The sequence below is a fragment of the Pseudopodoces humilis genome, chromosome 16, assembly GCF_049639895.1.
Source record: "Pseudopodoces humilis isolate 2021_Gansu_Grassland_sample_001 chromosome 16, ASM4963989v1, whole genome shotgun sequence".
NCBI lineage: Eukaryota > Metazoa > Chordata > Aves > Passeriformes > Paridae > Pseudopodoces > Pseudopodoces humilis.
The window spans coordinates 10,079,202-10,097,014 of record NC_142215.1 but is presented as its reverse complement, the minus strand read 5'-3'; the positions used below and the strand labels follow the sequence as shown (position 1 = coordinate 10,097,014).

At 40.5% G+C, this 17,813-nt stretch overlaps 1 protein-coding gene and 1 pseudogene across 3 annotated transcripts; one reads left to right on the top strand and one right to left on the bottom strand.

The window, feature by feature from the left end:
- Positions 1–197: 197 nt before the first annotated feature.
- Positions 198–2,539, bottom strand: LOC102105241 (nicotinamide riboside kinase 2-like; annotated as a pseudogene). Its single transcript, XR_015773953.1, has 6 exons — positions 2,252–2,539; positions 2,013–2,103; positions 1,568–1,613; positions 1,240–1,426; positions 929–1,000; positions 198–299 (listed from the first exon to the last, which is right to left on the bottom strand). The product of XR_015773953.1 is annotated as a nicotinamide riboside kinase 2-like (transcript).
- A 2,393-nt stretch (positions 2,540–4,932) lies between these two features.
- Positions 4,933–10,756, top strand: LOC102105548 (CDC42 small effector protein 2-B-like). Of its 2 annotated transcripts, none has more exons than XM_014251288.2 (4): positions 4,933–5,482; positions 6,916–7,125; positions 7,541–7,642; positions 8,208–10,756. In XM_014251288.2, the coding sequence occupies exons 2-4, from the start codon at positions 7,072–7,074 to the stop codon at positions 8,280–8,282; spliced, it is 231 nt and encodes a 76-aa protein (XP_014106763.1). In that variant the 5' UTR covers positions 4,933–5,482; positions 6,916–7,071; the 3' UTR covers positions 8,283–10,756. The 2 variants fall into 2 exon arrangements, with proteins under 2 accessions (XP_014106763.1, XP_005521583.1); XM_005521526.3 differs by having other exon boundaries at positions 4,933–5,538.
- The last annotated feature ends 7,057 nt before the right edge of the window (positions 10,757–17,813 follow it).

Genomic DNA, 17,813 nt, shown 5'->3' with positions numbered 1-17,813 from the left:
GTAAAATGAGAGAGCTATAATAGAATGTCTCTGTAAGCTTGACAGATCCTAATTTAAAAAGCATGCAGCTAGCTGGTATCAGAAAAATACCTCCTCCTGCTTCATTCAACTAACCAGAATGCATCTAACCAGTATGTATTGCACAGGTTTGAAAAGCAATCTCATAAAGTGCTTTTATCATTAAAGACTTACCCACATCAACTCCAAGTTCTTCCATTATCTTCCTGTGCTTTACATACATAGGCCAAACGTGGCCATCAAACAATCCAGGTGGATCCGGTACAGTGTAATTCCTTGAACTGTAAATTAAGGCACTGTTACTCACAAGTAGTCTAATAACAATTCAGGAAAATGACAGATCGTTCATTGGTGTTCCCTACACATTAGCCTAAGCCCATTGACTCCAGTCTGGTTTCTGAGCTTATTGAAAGTTAGTAGTTAGCAAGGGCTGCAAGTATCAAGTTATGCAAATAAACTGAAATTTGATGTGCAAGTCCAAAGTGTTCAAAATGCAAAAGGAGTTCCTGGGACAAACCTGATCTAAAATAAAAGCTCTAGCAAAACTTTGGTAAAATAGCTGTCTACTTACTCCTCTTGAAATGTAATTGAAGTTTCCATTTGCAGTAAGAACAGTGTATGTGTGCAACAATACAGCCAAATGTAAAACCTCAGATAGTTCGAGACCTGGCAACTTTATAATTGGAAAACCAGCATGAGAGAAAGCCTAGTGAAAGGGGTGTCCAGAAACTGAGTATTACATATATGACACAATAGCTTGGTGGGAAGTTTTAGGTCAGTTTGGTGAAAAAAACTACGGTTTTCTAATTCAGCAGCTACATTTGCTTTATCGCTTCTCATTAAAGCTTCAGAAAAACAAACTCTTGAATGGAGTAAAATGTTATTGGGCTAGCAAAGAACTCAAACTTACCTTCTTCTCCTTTTACACTCTTCATATGGAATGGAAAGAAAGTACCGATGGTGGAACACATCAATCAGTGGCCTGAAAGAGATACCTGTTTGGTTACACCTCAACTAATTAGTAGCAAAATCCAAAAAAAGTAAAACTACACCTATTTCCTGTACTTCCAGCGACCTTTAGACTTGTGACACCTAAACTTGGCAGTAGTCAATGCCAGATGCCAACTCTTGGTTTAGAACACATCTTTTTATTCCCTTGGAGGTTTGCCCATTACATAAAATAATGTAAAAGTCAAAATGTATGAAGGCACAATTGATTACCTGTAGGTGTAAAGTAGGAAGCCTTCAACTATAAGAATGTGGATTGTTTCATCTCCTCCCTCCTTATCTTCCAAGATCTGGGCATCCAGTGTGTTGTTGATCCCATGAGAACGTTCAAACTTGACTGGGTTTTTAATCCAAGCATTTATGGTACTCATCATAGCTTCCATATCTAATGCACTAATCACTAAGATAAAACAGACAACTATCATTAAGCAGTAATTTAATATAATCTAGTGATACAGTCAGTACAAAACAGTGCACATAAAGAATCAAAATACTCTTTAAGTTTTTTAGTTATGCTTTGATAACACTAACAAAGGCTTACCATCATACTGTTTAAACCCATCTTCAACTTCTATTTCATCTTGGGGCTGAAACAGTAACAAGAGAAAAAAAACAAACCTGCTTGGTCAGGACAGCTACTGAGAAGGTCAAGACCCATTTCAAAGCAAGATTCAAGAGCCAAACCCAGAAGTTACAAAGGGGAATCTTAACCCTCCACCAGGTTCCTTTGCATGCAGATAAAACCAGCAGTACGAAGCTCAGATAAAGCCGCCTGCTCCTCTATCTTCCCACGGACACGAGCACAGCGCTCCGCGGAAAGTCCTGGGGACCCGCTACCGCACGGGCTTATCCGGCCGCCGCACGGCCCCGCCAGGCAGCGCGGGCAGGGCGGCGCAGGGCGGGCAGCGCGCCAGCAGCGCGGGCGGAAGCTCGCGGGGGTCACCCCGCGCCCTCCCGCGGCCTGCAGGGGCCGGCGGACCGCTCACCTTGAAGAAGTCATCCTGGTGCACCACGCTGCAGTTGGGCAGGGCCCGCATCAGCCGGCGGGTCAGGGTGGTCTTGCCGCCGTTGGTGACCCTGCGGCGAGAGCGCGGCCGTCGGGAAGCGCCACGTGGGGGCCGCGTCCACCCCCCACCCCCACTGCGGCACCGGGAGGGGCCGGGGTGAGAGACCCGTGCCCGTCCCGCAGCCCGAGCCGCTTTCCCCGCCCGGTCCCGGCTCTCACCCGCCGATGCCGATGATGATGTTCATGGCGCGTCCGGCGGCCGCCCGGCCCGACTCCTACTGCCTGTTTCTGAGGGGCGGGGGGGACCCGGTGTCTCCGGTACCGGCCGTCTACGTGCCTGAGCCGGGACCCGGGCAGGGAGAAGGAAGGGGCCGGAGAAAGAGGAGAAGGTGGAGAGGGGAGAAGCCAAACGTCAACTGCTGGGCAGCGCCATGGTCGCTCAGAGCAGCAGCAGGGCCGGTCCGCGCCGCGCCGCGCGCTCCGCAAAGGGGGGCGGTGCCCGCGCGCGCGCGCCTTCCCCTCGAGCTCCGCCGCGCCCATTGGGCGGCAGCCTCCTCCGCACAGCCAATAGGAAGCGGCGTGACGCGAACGGCTCGCGGCGATTGGCTGGGGAGCGCTCACTCACGCCCGGCCGTGTTACAGAGCGGCCGCTAGACGGCGCTCGACGGCCTCCGCGCCGGGGACGGGTGGAGGCCAAAAGGTGAAGGCGTGGCGCCCCCTGCTGGCTCTGCCGGTGCAGCGCAGGGCCGCGCGCTCCCCTCCCGCGAGGGCGGAGCTGCGGCAGTGTCGGGCGCTCGGGCGGTTCGGCCGGGCCCCGCTCCGGACACCGGCCCGCTTCTACAGTGAGGAGCTACGCTGGGGCCAGGACCGGCCGTGGCTCCCCGTGAGGGCGCGGGAAGCTCCTGAGGGAGCGGCGGGGCGGGAAGGCCGCGAGCGCGGGGGCCGCGCGGGGCGCCCCCTGCCGTTGTCCCGGGCGCAGCGCAGCAGCCCCGCGAGCATCGCTGCGGTCAAGGTCACGGCGTGTCCTCGGGCCGGGCCGGAGCCTCGGGAGGCCCCAGGAATACTGACCGGGACATCGACACGGAGGGACTCTCTTCTATAGCCTTCTCTAAATGGGGCCAATTCCTGCTTTTCCTGCTTTCCTCATAAGCTTTTCCCTGGCCGTCATGTTTTCTCCTCAGATGTTGCCTAAGGAACTCTACCTTTTCTTGTTAAGGCTTTTTTCCCTTCTGTAAAGAAGGGAAATTTATGATTATAGCTTTTTTTTAGTAACTTTCAATTTCATCATTTACAAGCCACTTAATCCATTCAACATGTTGACATTATCGGTGGTGGGTGTGTTGTCAACCATTTGCTTGCTTTTCATGATTTTTAGTGTTTTTTTTCTGGTAAAACTGCAAGGCAACTTCAGTTGATTTCTTTTGCAGTTGTTTTTAACTTCCAAACACATAATTTGGCCTTTTGGCTTTTCTTATTTGAAGTGGAACAGATACTTAGTTGAAAATAAATTTTTATTTTCAAGATTAAGGTAATTTAGCTCATTTTCAATTTGAAACACAGGAGCTGCCTCTGTGGTTTGGGGGGCTTTTATGTATGAGGGAGTTTTAGGGTTGTTTGGTTTTAGTTTTGGTTTTGTTGGGTTTTGAAGAGTTATTTTTAAAATACGTATGTCTACATAGCTTTGGAAAGAAGGATGTCCTCATAGAGTACACCCCAATTTCTTAAGTTAAAAATCTTACTCACCTAGATTATTGAAGGGATCAGGTAAAACCTTATTCTCAGCTTTCAGTGAAGCTTCAGGATGGTAGACCAAGATATACATTTATGATACATAGTAGCATTACTATATAGTTTGAGGAATGCATCCTTGTAATCTGTACATACACTGGTAAAATCAGGGTGCTACATCCAAGCAGCTAAGCTCACTCTACAGAAGATTTTATCTGTTTGGCCCCGAGGTTCTTCCAAAGTCTTAATAATTGTTTTGTACTCTTCACCTTTTTACCAAGCAAGATGCACTCTTCAAGTTTCATGCTTAAAACTAATACAAATTTTGCTGTCTTTTGCCACACCTTGTCATTCAAAATGTAAATATGTAAACGTATAACCATTTGAGGATTTTAACGTGATGTTGATGTCAAATGAACAAATTAGAAGCATGGTGGTTTTTAGAAAGGCATTTAGGCTAAAATACACTGCTCCTTGCATGAACTTACTATTGACAGAGCTGGAATGAAAATGACAAGTGGGGCCAGCAGTAATCCCAGTTTCATGCTGAATTGGGGCAGGAGGATGGCAGCCTGTGACAATATACACTAACCATACCTTCATTGTCCTGCACTAAGAGTTCAAGGCAAGGATTTTACATGATCTGACCTTGAGTCTAAGGGCCAGTTGGGAAGAATAAATGTGTTTAGTGATGTTATTTATCAACATTACCATGTGTCTCCCTTCTCTATGCAAAGATTCAGGTTTTTGGTTCTTTTGATATGGTTCAGGCCAATATTTTCCATTTATATTTTGTAAGTAAAATACAAGAAGACTTTGAATACTTTTTAATACACAGCAGTGGTAGAAGATATTGATTGTTACACTCAGGGAAGTTTATCTCAACATTCCCAAAGCTCTGGGGCGCTTTAAGGTCCCAGGCTCCAGCAGGGCTGTGCATCCTGCCAGCACATCCAGCACCCGTGTCTGCGCGTGCTAGCCATTCCCAGGCCCTTTGTCTCCTCGCCTCGATGATACTGCTGCCATGGTGAAAAACAGAGAGAAAGAACAACAGGATATTGTCCCGTTCTGGTCTGTGTGCCAACTGTGACAAAATGTTGTTTTCTCCTTGGTTCAGGGATTCTTGTTGGCTTTTACATGTCTTGGGCGAGCCTGAAAACGTTAAGATGTTTTTAAAATTCTTCTAGTTAGAGTGGAAATCTTGAGTCTCTGGGAGTAAGGTGGTGTCCCATGCCCTGGCACAAACATTCCTGTCCTGGGGGATGATTCTCTGAGTCATGCAGAGGAAAAGAAGCGTTCTGATGTAAAAGACAACAGGAAGGCGCTCAGCACGCTGTGTGCCAGCAGGACACCTGCAGAGCTGCCGCAGGGGTGGAAGTGAGCCACAGGCTGCATGGGGAGTGCTGAGAAAACTGCACGGCTGCACAAATCTGACGCCAAACCAAGGCTCTATTTTTGGTCTCCGCTTTGCGTTTCTGACACCTGTAGGGACGCGTGAAGTGCTCAAGAGACTTGTGCAGCACCTCCCGGAGCGCTGGAGCCGCCGCAGGGCATGGGAGCGCAGCGGAGCGTTCTTGCTTAGCCAACAGGACTAATTATAACCCAGGAATATGAACTGTAAATGTGCTGAAGCTGCCAAGTCGGGAGCTGGGTGTGTGCCAGCGCTCGAATGAGGACGCACCATCCTGTCAGGACTCTCCGGGAGCGGCAGGCAGCACCGAGGTACGCACGGAGCCCCACGAAGGGAGATGGACACATGGGGGTACCGCAGGAGGACGGTAGGAGTTCAGCTGTTGCTTTGGGATGGGCATGGTGTCGTATCAGGCAGTCTCATTTCCAAATAGGTGATCTCTGCGCGGTGACACACTTAAGAAAATCTTAGCTTTGATGTGGTCTCATTAGCATGCAACAAAACCAAAAAAATTTGCGACTAATGCGAAGTGCTGGTAAAAGCTTTGACTTCTGCATGTTTCTATGGTTGTGTGGACCACTGTCCCTTCCGGTGGTGAAGACCATTGTGAGAGGATGAGGTGAAAAATGAGGCAGATAATGAGTTGTATTAAAACCACCTAGGACAAACTGGAATAATACAAGACATTCTGCAGAAATTTATCCTATAGACTACTTGAAACAAAGGAGCAGACATAAGAAATGCTTTGAAAGATAAATCACAGAAATTTAAGAAATCTGCTTGAAGTGAGACATGTTAGAAAATGACAAAGGTGAAAGAAATAGATGTGCTAATTACATAATTGTGGAACTACATAAGAAATGCCTATGAAGGAGGAAACTCATGCTGGTTGGTTGTGAAAGCTTTAGTGGAGGCTCAGAAAGACTGAATTGATTAAACTATACTGTTTAACTTCTGTTAAGCTGTAAGCTTTAAAAAAATAACAAAACTTTATTTAAATTGACATGTTGTGATATTGTTTTAATGATCTGGGGTATGAAAAAGTTGATATCAAAGGCTGTTGCATAAACCAAGGATTGCTTTAAAGGAAGACACATTAAAAAAAAAAAAAAAAAGTCAGTAACTACTAAAAGTTGGGCTGTCTCCTGCCTTCACTGTACTTCGTGATTTTCCTGGTTGTGTCTCCAGGTCAGGATTGCTAGGTTAATATTTTAATACATTCTGGGAAGCTCTAGGCTCTGATGAATGGTTTCCTTTGCTGGTTTGCAAAGCTCTTCTTTTCTCTTTTAAGGGCTATTTGGAGTTGTAGAAGGCTCTTTGCTTTGAGCTTTTCCCTATCTAAGTAGAGTAACTGTATCATATGTAAGGCCTCAGCTTGTAAATGTTAACAGGTCAATATGTTCAAAGCTGTTTTTTTTAAAAAGAGTAAATAAAACATAAGTATTGGTTAGCTTTGCCTACAATCAGATCACAGATTGTTAAACAAGACTTGACTTAATTCTATAATTGTTTTTATTACATTTCTATAAAGAACTTTCTATACTCCCCGTGAGTAAATACACAGAATTCTTAACCCTGATTTTTGATTTGAACATAGTAATTTTAAATTAATGCTTCTCTCCTCTACAGGTATGCTTAAGAATGTAACAATCTTGGTTTAGTCTTAGGAACTGCCTATTTCTCAATAACTGTTACAAAACTTTGATATGTTTTAATATAAATTTAAATATTCATCTCTTTGCAGGTATACTTATCAGATGCATTTTGTGATCTCTACCAGTGAACCTGTACAAGCAATTCCTTTCTAAGCTCACTCTAGGAACTGCATCTTGATCCTTGAACTGCTCAAACTCCCAGAGAATTATATTTAACAAGACCTTATTACCTACCGAGAAATATAATGACTGAGTTCCTGGTTTGTTTTAATTGGTGCAATGGTGAACAGCCCCCACCGGTAAGTAGATGCATAGCTGCCACCCTTTATCAGATTTTCAGTTTTGTTTTCCAGTTACACAGGAAACATTATCTTGTTGGTTTGATTAGTTTGGGCAAAGAAATGCAAAAGCTAAAACCATTCCTGTTAAGCTATGTTTGAACTGTGTGTTCTTTGCCAGAGACTTAGTATTATTTGTAGTTCTCAGGCCCTGACTTTCCAACAGTTAATAAAGCTTTTGCTAGAATTCAATTAGCAGTAATGAAAGTGACTTTCGTTGTGTCTTACTGCGAACAGTCTGAAACTTCAGCCCGCTTGCCATGAGGTGTCATTAGGGTCAGTCCTGGCTATCTATTTTTATCTTGGCCACTTGGTTCTGGCTGAAAGCTGCTGATGTTTTCTGAATAGAGACCTAAGATATCTTTTTTCCTCACAGAAGAGGCGTCGGAGGCTGGACCGGAATATGATAGGAGAGCCAATGAACTTTGTACACACCGCACATGTTGGGGCCAGAGACATGAGTAGCGACTATTCCTCGGTAAGTGTGCACCTCTGGGAAAGCACACATCTCCCTGCAGTAATAAATATAAATACTAGATATACTATACTATATATATATATAATACTATAATAAAATACTAGATAATTGTAAGAGAGAGAAAAATCTTGAAGGTTGGGCTTTTATTAATCAATAGAGTAGCATCAGAACAGAACTGTCTTTTGGTTTGTAAATATGAGATACTGTGGGAGATACACTGAGCAGGAAGTGCTCATTTCCCCAGTATCTTTACACATGATGAGAACCTTTTGGATACAGGTTCTATGGATGCACTTGATACTAGAACTAAATCACCCTGAAGTCAAAGCCGTGCCAGGTTGAGGGATGTAAGAATAAGTGGATTTTGTATAGCAAAATGTGTCTCAAACACTGACTTAAAATTGTATTTAACAGTCCTGGATTTTGTTATTATTTCTCCTTATTATAATTGGGACTCAGCACTGTAAACATATGGCCCATCTACGCTTCCAAACTGATGCCTTTAATAATTGCTCTGGCAACCAGAATTTATAAGTTGCGTATTCTAATAAGCTTTTTTCCCTAGGCTGTGTCAATTCAGGACCACATGAAGTCTAAAGGTGGCTACACAAATGGCACTTCTGCAACTGTTGAAATATAGGAAACTGAGAGAAGGCTGAAATCTGCTCTGTCTTATGAGGATCCCCTGGACTGTGTTTTCATATTCTCTAAAACCTTGTTATCATGGAGTAGGGAGAGTACCTAAATTAAAAATAGGTCAGTACAAGCTTTGGTGTTCTTTGCACAATATCTTCTGAAGGAGTTATTGTAAATTGTCCTTAAAATGGTCAGTCATGATAGTGTTGTAGTAGCAACTGTAATTTGTCACTGTGGATGACTTCCTAGCTCTGCCCCAAAAGCCTCTCAAAGCTGTCATATAAAATGGGATTGCAAGTCAGTATGAATTGCCTGGGATTTTGGCATCTGTCTTTTTCTCCTTGCAGGAAATGCAGAGGAGATTTAATTGGAAGATATCACATGATTTCACTTCTTACATGGGCTAAACTGACTTGCTAAGTATGACCTTGTAGCTGCCAGATAACTTTGGACCTGTTTTTTAGATGCTTTACAACCCAATGCATAAATTTTTGGTATTTTAATGCTTTTTCATAGTGAATGAACTCTAATGTAGGATAGTTAGCTGAGTCTGCAAAACATGGTGAAACTTCTGCCTTGCCAAGATAACACTTCTGTATCTAAAAATGTAGCTTTTGCAAACGTTTTGACTCTCAAATGAGGCTGAGAACAAGACAAGTGCCCCTCAGTGACTGGGCTGCCTCCCATCCATGCACACACACTGCTGTGACTGGCAGATATTACTGCAACACAGCTAATTGTACCTACCAGTTAACTTCTAGTGGTGCTACAATAAGCTCACAACTGTGTGTTAGTTTTGCATGACTACCATTGAATTTTAAACTAAACATATTTAAGATCTCTCCTTTGTTACCTTTCTATAACGTTAGCCACACAGGACTTCAAGGGATATCTTGCTTGTCCTTCTGGCTCCTTAATTTAAAGACTTGTCTGTTTTATATGAAATTAATCTTTTCTTGCATGTGGTGTAAGTGATACAGCCATGTGAAGGACATGCATTTAAGGAATATTGTGAAAAGTTGCAGGAGAGTATTAAATGTAAACAGCATTTTGCAGAGTTCCAGCAGTTCATAAATATTTAAATAAACAGACATAAATACTTAGACATGCTCAAACTACAGTTTATTACTTAGTTGTTATTCATCTTTTTATTTAGTGACGTGACAAAACTGCTGAAGCAGAACTAGGCTTTCTCTTACCCAATCACTGACAATTGTTCCCCAGCTCAAAATTCTGTATGACTACCACTGCAGAAACAGGAAATCTGCTTGCTCTCTTGGGATTAACTAATTACAAGTGTTTAAAGTGCTGCCATATCAGCACAAGTTATGCTGGAAGTCAGCAAACTGTCCTCGCTCTAGTCAAAAGATCAGTTATGAACATTTTTCCATTTAAAAAAATTTATAGCTGGAAAATCTTTTAACTTGTATGATTCTGTTTGTAGTTGTCATACTTCTTAAATCTAGGCTGCTGGCTTTGCTGAATATTGTTAGGCTGCCTTTTCTGAATATACTAGGGAACTTAAAACATGAATGGTAGCTCTGTATTTCTGTATATGTTTTAAAAAACAGCTTTTCCCCTCCCCCATGTTTTATCTTTTAGGTCCAAAAAGGGAGTATTGCTTTCTGTAACGGTCAACAACTGATCATAACATTCTGAAACCACATAAGAGAAACCTAATATCCATGTCTTGCTAGATCCTTACTCTTCAATTAGAATGCACACCAAATTTTAATATATTTTAAAATTAGCATAATTAACTGTACATTTAGCTTTTGCAAGTCTTTTACATTTCTGTCTTTTAACTTCAGATATACTCTAACAACCTAGTTAAGATACAGAGTTTAAAAAAGCTAGATCCTATATAGTGTTGAGAAAGCAAAAAGTGGCCAAGGTGTTTGAGAGAATAGATTCTAATTCATCTGCTTTTATATGGAGCTAATGCATTCAGACATCTGTACCTGCCCAGAAAAAAGGGTGATAGGGCAGTTGTCATGGAGAAAGTGGGCTGTGTTTTGTTAATACTGTAAGAAAACACATTGAAGAAAAGTTAGGGTTTCTTAGAGACCCATTCAGTAGATTTAAAATTAGTGGTATAACTAGAAATAAAGGAATTGGTGAATATTTCAGTTCTTCTCTTTAAAGATAAATGAACAGAAAATTTGTTATTAAACACTTATTTAGAAAAAAATCCTAGTTTTGATAATGTAAACTGAGAAGCATTATCTGGTGTGAAACTAACCTATTTTCATCAGACTATATAGTATTATATAAGACCATAATAAAGTGCAAGATCATTAAAAAGAAATGTTTTGCTATTACATTAAAAGTGTCATTACTTTTAAAAATCTAACAAACATAAACACGTTTTAGGGCTTAGATATTTTTTGTTCTATATTTAGAAACCTTATGTACCTGTAATCTGTCACATAACTCAGTGTGAACCTATTTTAGTTATAATAAATTATTATAACTATATTATAATATTGAACTGGGAATTTTCACTCTTTTCATATTGTGGCAAATCCTGATATTTTCTCTGCACTGAAAACCTGTTGGATAAGTAAATGGATCAGCATGGCTTCAACTTTTATTGCATAGAATGGAATTTCTCCACTAGAGAGCACAGTTTTACATCAAGTCTTCTCTGTTCTATGCAAGCCCTTACTCCATTGTGGGGTTTGGTGGTTTTTGGCACTTGATTGAAATAAAATACAGAAATTATACCAATTGATCAAACTTTTTGATACATGTTGTAGGCTGTGAAACCCTTACATCAAGACAATCAAGAAACATTACCGCTCTGGCTTGATGCCATTTTATGGTTCCTTTCTTTAGTCAGAAGTAAAATAACTTGCAAGCAGAGCAGGATCAACTGTTTTTTATGTAGTCTGGCAGAGTCTTAGCATGTTTGCTTCCTTGGGAAAAAAAAAAAAAAGTGGGATAGGGAGGTATTTTCAGTTCTGGCTATCTTATCCCCTGATGTTCCTGCTAGGTTTTACTGACTGTCCCATAATACTGCATACACCTGTGGTCAGTATATAGAAAAGGTATTTGTCTTTTTCACAACCTAATATGTCTTTTTATCTCCTGCAGAGCAGCTTTATACCAATTATAGGGTGTCAATGCTATGTGCCAAGTTAGCCTGTGATATGATAACTTGCAACCCACACACATGGTACTGTTCCTTTGTATGCTCTTGCCATATTGGACTACCAGGTGCTGCTGTAGCTTCCACTCTGTATAGACAAAAAATGTTAAGAAATTAATAAATACCCTTTATCTTGCTATGCCAGCAAGAATAAGCACAATTCAACAGTGTTAAATTCCATACTCATGAAATTCATTATATATTACTAAATATGGTATCACTGGAAAAATAAACTCCAATCTGCCAGTGAAAGATGATTAAATGAATGCTCCTAACCATGTTTGGATTTACTGTGCTGTCAGCACTGTGACACTGCCCTGAAAAGCCAACAGCTGAAGATAAGAACTATCTTGTCTGCTTTTCATAATCACTGTGGAACTACAGGAAGAAAACACTGCTGTTTTACAGTGGTGCTAAGATATTCTCTGGTGAGTGGGTTTCTGTAAGGCTTGCAGGTACTTTGTGGTTAATGCTTGAAATTCAAAGTTTTACCTGTAAAGGTGAAGTTCTGAGTGCCTAAAGAGATGCTGTAAGTGGTTGGTGCCTGGACTTCTGCAGATAAACTGTCCTTCCTTCATACACAGTGATTTGTCTCATGCAGAAGGCCCAAGGTACCTACACCAGTAATTTTCCTGATAATATTAATGTGGCTACAGTGTATATGTAAAAGGTTTCTCATCCTGTACAGAATAGGTCCTCTCTAAGAACTGGCCTGTTGGAGCTATGGACTTACTTAAACTTTTCATCACACACAGTTCTGAGACAGTTTTATACTTTGCTATGTGAAAGCATAAAGTCCCCTTGTTATTGCTTAACTTTTCCTACTGCAGGGAAGGTGTTGAAGAGCTAACAGGCTGATCAGGAACTACAGAAAAAATGAGGTATGGAAGTGAGGGAGATTTCGCCACAGAGAGGCAATGTGGTACACATTAATGAGGAAGGAGCAGGGAGCAGAACATGCTCATGTTGACGTTTCTTATCTGCAATGCACAAGACAGCTTTGATATCAGTTGGAAAACACCCATAATATGTGCATAATTGGTATATGGAGGAAATTAGGCACTTAAATGCATGACTAAGCTGGGACTTTGAGACACAGATTGCCAATATAACTTTAATGAATGGTAGTATCCTCTTCCTGCAGTGGCTTACAAAGCTGTTTTCAGAAAATACAGAGCCACCCACAAAGGTAGCTCTGGTTTCAGCAGTTGCAGACTGATATCACATTTATGTTTGAAAGACAAGAGGGCTTTTTCTCTTTTTCTTTCTGCTACATGTTAGGTTGCAGGCGTTCTAAATGCCAAGGCTTGCTGCAACCCACTGAAACACAAACCAAATCAAAACTAGCATTAATACAAAATAGCAATAGTAGAAGGGTACCTGCCTTTGGTCCACTGCACTGCCAAAACTTCTGGGAAATTAACTAGATCCATCTGATATTCAGATTCCAGGTATTGGGAGGATATGAACAGGTTGGAGTGAAAGGCCATGAAGAGCTCCTTGTGCCTAAGGAAGTCTGGGTGACAGTTTGTTGGACTCTGCAGACTGAGATGCCAGGTCACCTTGGCTATTCTGGATTTCCATTTAGCTTTTTCTCCTACTGTTATGTAGAGAATGGAAAGATGAAACAAAATAGTGAAGCGATTTGAGTAGACAGGGATGTTACTCGTATGTGTTCTGGAGCCAAAAAAGCTCTCAGCTTGAGATGCTTGATACTGAGCTACAGCTCCTGTCTTCACCTGGGAACTTAAGAGATGGAGAAGCTCATAACTAAAACCTGTGTCCTTTCAGGGAGAATGAGGTGTACAGGACACCCATGGCATGGGCTGCTTTGGCCTCTGCACTGCCTAAATCCAGCTTATCAAGTGTTGCAGTATGGCTACTGAACGCCTTGTGGTTCTCACTTGTTCCATATGTCCTGTTTATGTGCATCCCATTAACATGACCAATATCCTAAAATGATACCCAAACCTTTAGTTTAAATGGAAGTTCTCTTAACCTAGTTTTCATACGAGATAGTAGTAATGGCTGGACAAGAACAACAGCTTTGAGATGTCTGTTGAGACCTGTACAATGAATTACTCATGAAACCAAGGCCACAAAACTGTGTTGAAATTAGTTTATTCAGTGAACCTTTTAAATTTTTTGTTGTTATTAAAACAATGTAAATGGGAAGAATATTCTAACAAATTTTAAGTTTCCTCTGATATTTGCATATGAATCCAAACTGAACAAAACCAAGGTTATTATTACTAAGGGCCCATCCTTATTCAGAGGCAAAAAAAAAGTTGAATTATGTCTTTCACTGTTTTAATACATATGTTTTAATATATATGTATATATTTAGACCTTAATCTCAAGTAATGTGTAAGGAAATAAGGCATTCTTTTAAACTGAAATTAGTATGATTATTCTGACTTACTGAAAATTTTTAAAATGGACTTAAAATCTACATTTAAATCACTGGGAGAGAATTTAATGTACTTTTAAAGCTGACTTTGGCCTGCACAAGTGGATGACTAATTAATTTCATATTTCTTCATCAAAGAGCTAGAAAAAGTGTTACAGGATTCTTTTTATTTTATATATAATAGTTTATTTACATGCATCTGATCTTGCTGGTGCTTAAGAAATAGGTATGCATTTTACATAACTTACCTGAGTCTAAAGGTGAATGAAGACTGTCCCTAATAATAGTAATTAGTGAGCTGTGTGTTATTAAGGATTCATAGATCTGACAAAACAATGGCATATATTCTAGCCAGAAATCTATTTTTTAAAAATTGGTCTAATATATGGAAGTTTGAAGGTCTGGACTCCACATGAGCTGAAGTTGCAGATTAATGGTGAAAGAAATACCCTTTTAAATGCAGTTTACCCACATTTACCCTTGCAGTGTCTACCACCAGGAAATATTAAAACCTCACTCAATGCCTTTGAGGGTGTGGCACAAGTTTAACAATGTGATTCAAAAGTAAGGTTTACAGTGCTTCATTAATGTATGCTAATGGGGCCTTGCTGTATAATGGTGTATGAGTAAGGCTTTCACTAGTTTCTTTCAACTAGTTTAAACATTACCTTGAAAATGCATTTAAATTAGTTATTCTCTCTGCTGCATAATATTCATAATATTCAAAATATTCATATACTAGGGTATCTATTCCTTGTAGAAATTAATATACACAGGTGTTCAGATAATACTGTTGGTACATGGGGAAAAGTTGCTAAACATGTGCTTGCATTAATAAATAATTCTTAAATGCTGTCCTTTGTATGTTTTGGATCAGCCTCTTGCCAGGACACACAGGTCCCATGGGGCTGTTGCACTTGCCCCTATCGCCAGCATGTGTGCCTGTCTCACAGAAACAGGAGGTTTCAGCAACAATGTTTCCTGTACCCATTTAATCAAGAGGTTTCACAGTGTTATTTTGCTGTTTTGTTCCAGACCCCAGCCAAAAAAGCTGTGAAAATATGAGGCACTGAAAGAATTTATAGGACAGAGTAAAATATTTTTCGTTTAAGCTATTTCCTTTTCCTCATCACATGCTTTATTCTGTCCTATTATTCTACTGCCTACTAAATTTCTTAGAGATATGTGCAGCATTTGGGTCACTGTTTTTTCTTAGCTCTTAGAAATAAATACATGTTAAAATCCCTTCATCCCTTTGAAGCTTGTGTATTGATCAACAAACCCCAAATCCCTTCCATCCTGATTCTTGTGTGGCATAACTATTTGATTAGCAGAGTCCAGTTGCTTTTGCAATCTTAGTCCTCTAAAAATTATGCAGTGTTTCTGTAAAATACCTAATGCTGATTGCCACTCTTCCATATCTGCCTACCTAGGAAGGAACTATTAGGAATTCTGTTTATGGAATTTTATGCAAAGTTAACAGAATTAGACAAAAATTCAAAGTTAAGCTATTTGAAGAGCAAATTTAATTGCATAAGGAAATACAGGGAAAGGAATAGAAAAAAGCAGATTGGTTGGGATAAGTTTACTGACAAGCCAAGAGGATGATCATTGTGAAAAAAACGCATAAATTAGCACTTAATGCAATGTTAGAATTAGGAGAATAGCCCTAAAATTGACAGCATTTTGGATTTCTTTCCTTGTGAGTGAAATCATTAGTGTTCAGAAGTGTGTGTAAGTGATGGAAAACTGCAGAAGGAAGGAAAGGTTAATTTCACTATTCCCATGAAGAAGATTTCAATATGTGCATAGTATTGTTCAAGCAGTTTATTTTCCATGCTAATTGTTATTTAAATTCAGTTTCCACTTTCTAACTAATATCCTCAATGCCTACATTAAGCATCTCCCTTTTTTAACACTGTTAGGAATGCCTAAATTGAGTTACAGATTTTATTCCATGCTGATGTTTTGGATGGGAAAGGGATTTTTCTGAGAGTGGTGTTGCTATTCTCTCTGATGAGAAGAACTATGGTGGTATAGAAAGGATATAATTCTTGGTACAGATCTTTAGTATCTTACACTAGTTACGCTTAGGGTTATATTGTTCATTGCAAATAAGAAACTTGAGGTTTAAAATTGGAAAAAAAAGAGAAGAATGCTTTAGGCTTTGAAGTCATTCTTCAAGCTCTGAATGTCTTTATAGCCTAGATTTCTTCTGCCTGGTATTGCAAATCACATATATGAACAAAATCTAGTTTTCTTGGTGTTGAAATTTGAGAATAGATTATGTTTTTAGTTTTGGTTACATAGTAAAGCTGATGGTAAAGATTGGAGACTACTGAAGTTGCCAATAAAGATTACCTAAGAAGTTTTCACTGATATCCTAACCAACCACCCCCACCAGCTTTTCAGTGCAGGTATTTCTAACCCACATAGTCCCACTGGACTACAGAATATGTGTTTAGTATAAAAAATGTTTTCATAATATCTTTAAACAACTATCAAGGCAGGAGACATCAAACCAAGCAATTTTTGAGACAGCAACTTCCTTTTATTCAGAGGAAATTGTATTCCTTTTTTCTTGGCCCATTTTTATTTTCAGCTGCAGACAGAATAAAAACTGCTGTGTTTTTCTGGGGGACACAAAGAGAAGGATTAGTATGTGGCAGGACAGGACATACTGCCATGGAATCTGATCCTGGGAGCTTCTACACACTTGTAATTCAAATTAAATACTTCTTCCATGCTGAAATACAGTGCAATATACATATCCATAGCTCATTACAGATCACAGAATTGGCAGATTTATTGAAGTAAATCAGTATTCATTTGTCATCCAGATCTTGTTAGACTCAGAAGAAGAAATAGTAGTTGGCATAAAGTATCATGGTTACTCTGACAACAGCACCAGAATAGAAACACACAGATGGACAACATACTAGCCTGTTTTTTAAATACCAATTCTGCATAGAATATGAATTATTAGCTGTGTCATAGTGTGCCATTATCTAGTTAACTATTTAAGCACATGAAATTGTTAGACACACTTTTGCAGGTCAGCAATACTACAAGATGCATAAGCCTGTTCTGTTGGTGATATAATGATGAATTGCAGATTGTCACTGAGCAAAATAAAAAGCCTGTCTGTTACCATCAAAATATTGGTATTGCTCAAGACACTACTTATGTACAGGTATGTAAACATTACTCAGATTTTTACAGCAATAGAACAGCTTCTTGACAATTTGCTAACTAGCAGTGGGGAATGTTCTCTGTAGACATTCTATATGTCTTTGTCCTTAAATGCACAGAGGGGAAGAACCATGCGTGCAGGAATCTCCTTCCTCAGTAGTAATAACTAATAAACACTTAGCTTGTGGGCATCTCAAACTAAATGAGTTACCCACTTAAGGCTTTGATTTACTGATGCTGAAGTGGAGCCCAGCTCTCATACTCTGGCGTCTCCCTTTCCCTCACGCCTCCGCCATCTCAGTCATGGCCACAATCCCTTTTTTCTACAGCAATCTCTCTTCACCCCTTCCTCTTCCCTGTGCACGCTGGCTCTTCGGCAGCCTCGGGAAGGGGCAGGGGGCGCATCGCGGAACCAGCACTAGAAAACCTCCAGCGGAAAAAGGGATATTGCACAGCTTCCTTTAATGGTAAATCACAGAGCTGTTTCAGCCCACGTCCTTCCTGGAAATCCTTGCTGGTTCTTACATCTGATGCATCACAACCCTTTTAATACTTTCGAAACCCGGAAGACATCTCTGAAATGCGCTTATTGGTTTGTTGTTGTGTTTTGGGTTTTTTTAAGAGCAAAGAACACAACTTCAATCTCGTGTTATAGGTCACACTTTGCTGTTTCTTGTACCTGTTGCTCTCACGTAAGACATCCTGCTATCCTCACCACACACCTCTATCCCATGGCTCTGCGAGAGCTGGACCGAGGCGAAACACTCGGACTGCTTTGTGTC

Coding starts and splice junctions, on each gene's coding strand:
- LOC102105548 (XM_014251288.2), top strand. CDS start 7,072: ATGACTGAGTTCCTGGTTTGTTTTAATTGGTGCAATGGTGAACAGCCC. Junction 7,126..7,540: donor ATGGTGAACAGCCCCCACCG/GTAAGTAGATGC, acceptor TTTTCCTCACAG/AAGAGGCGTCGGAGGCTGGA. Junction 7,643..8,207: donor TGAGTAGCGACTATTCCTCG/GTAAGTGTGCAC, acceptor TTTTTTCCCTAG/GCTGTGTCAATTCAGGACCA.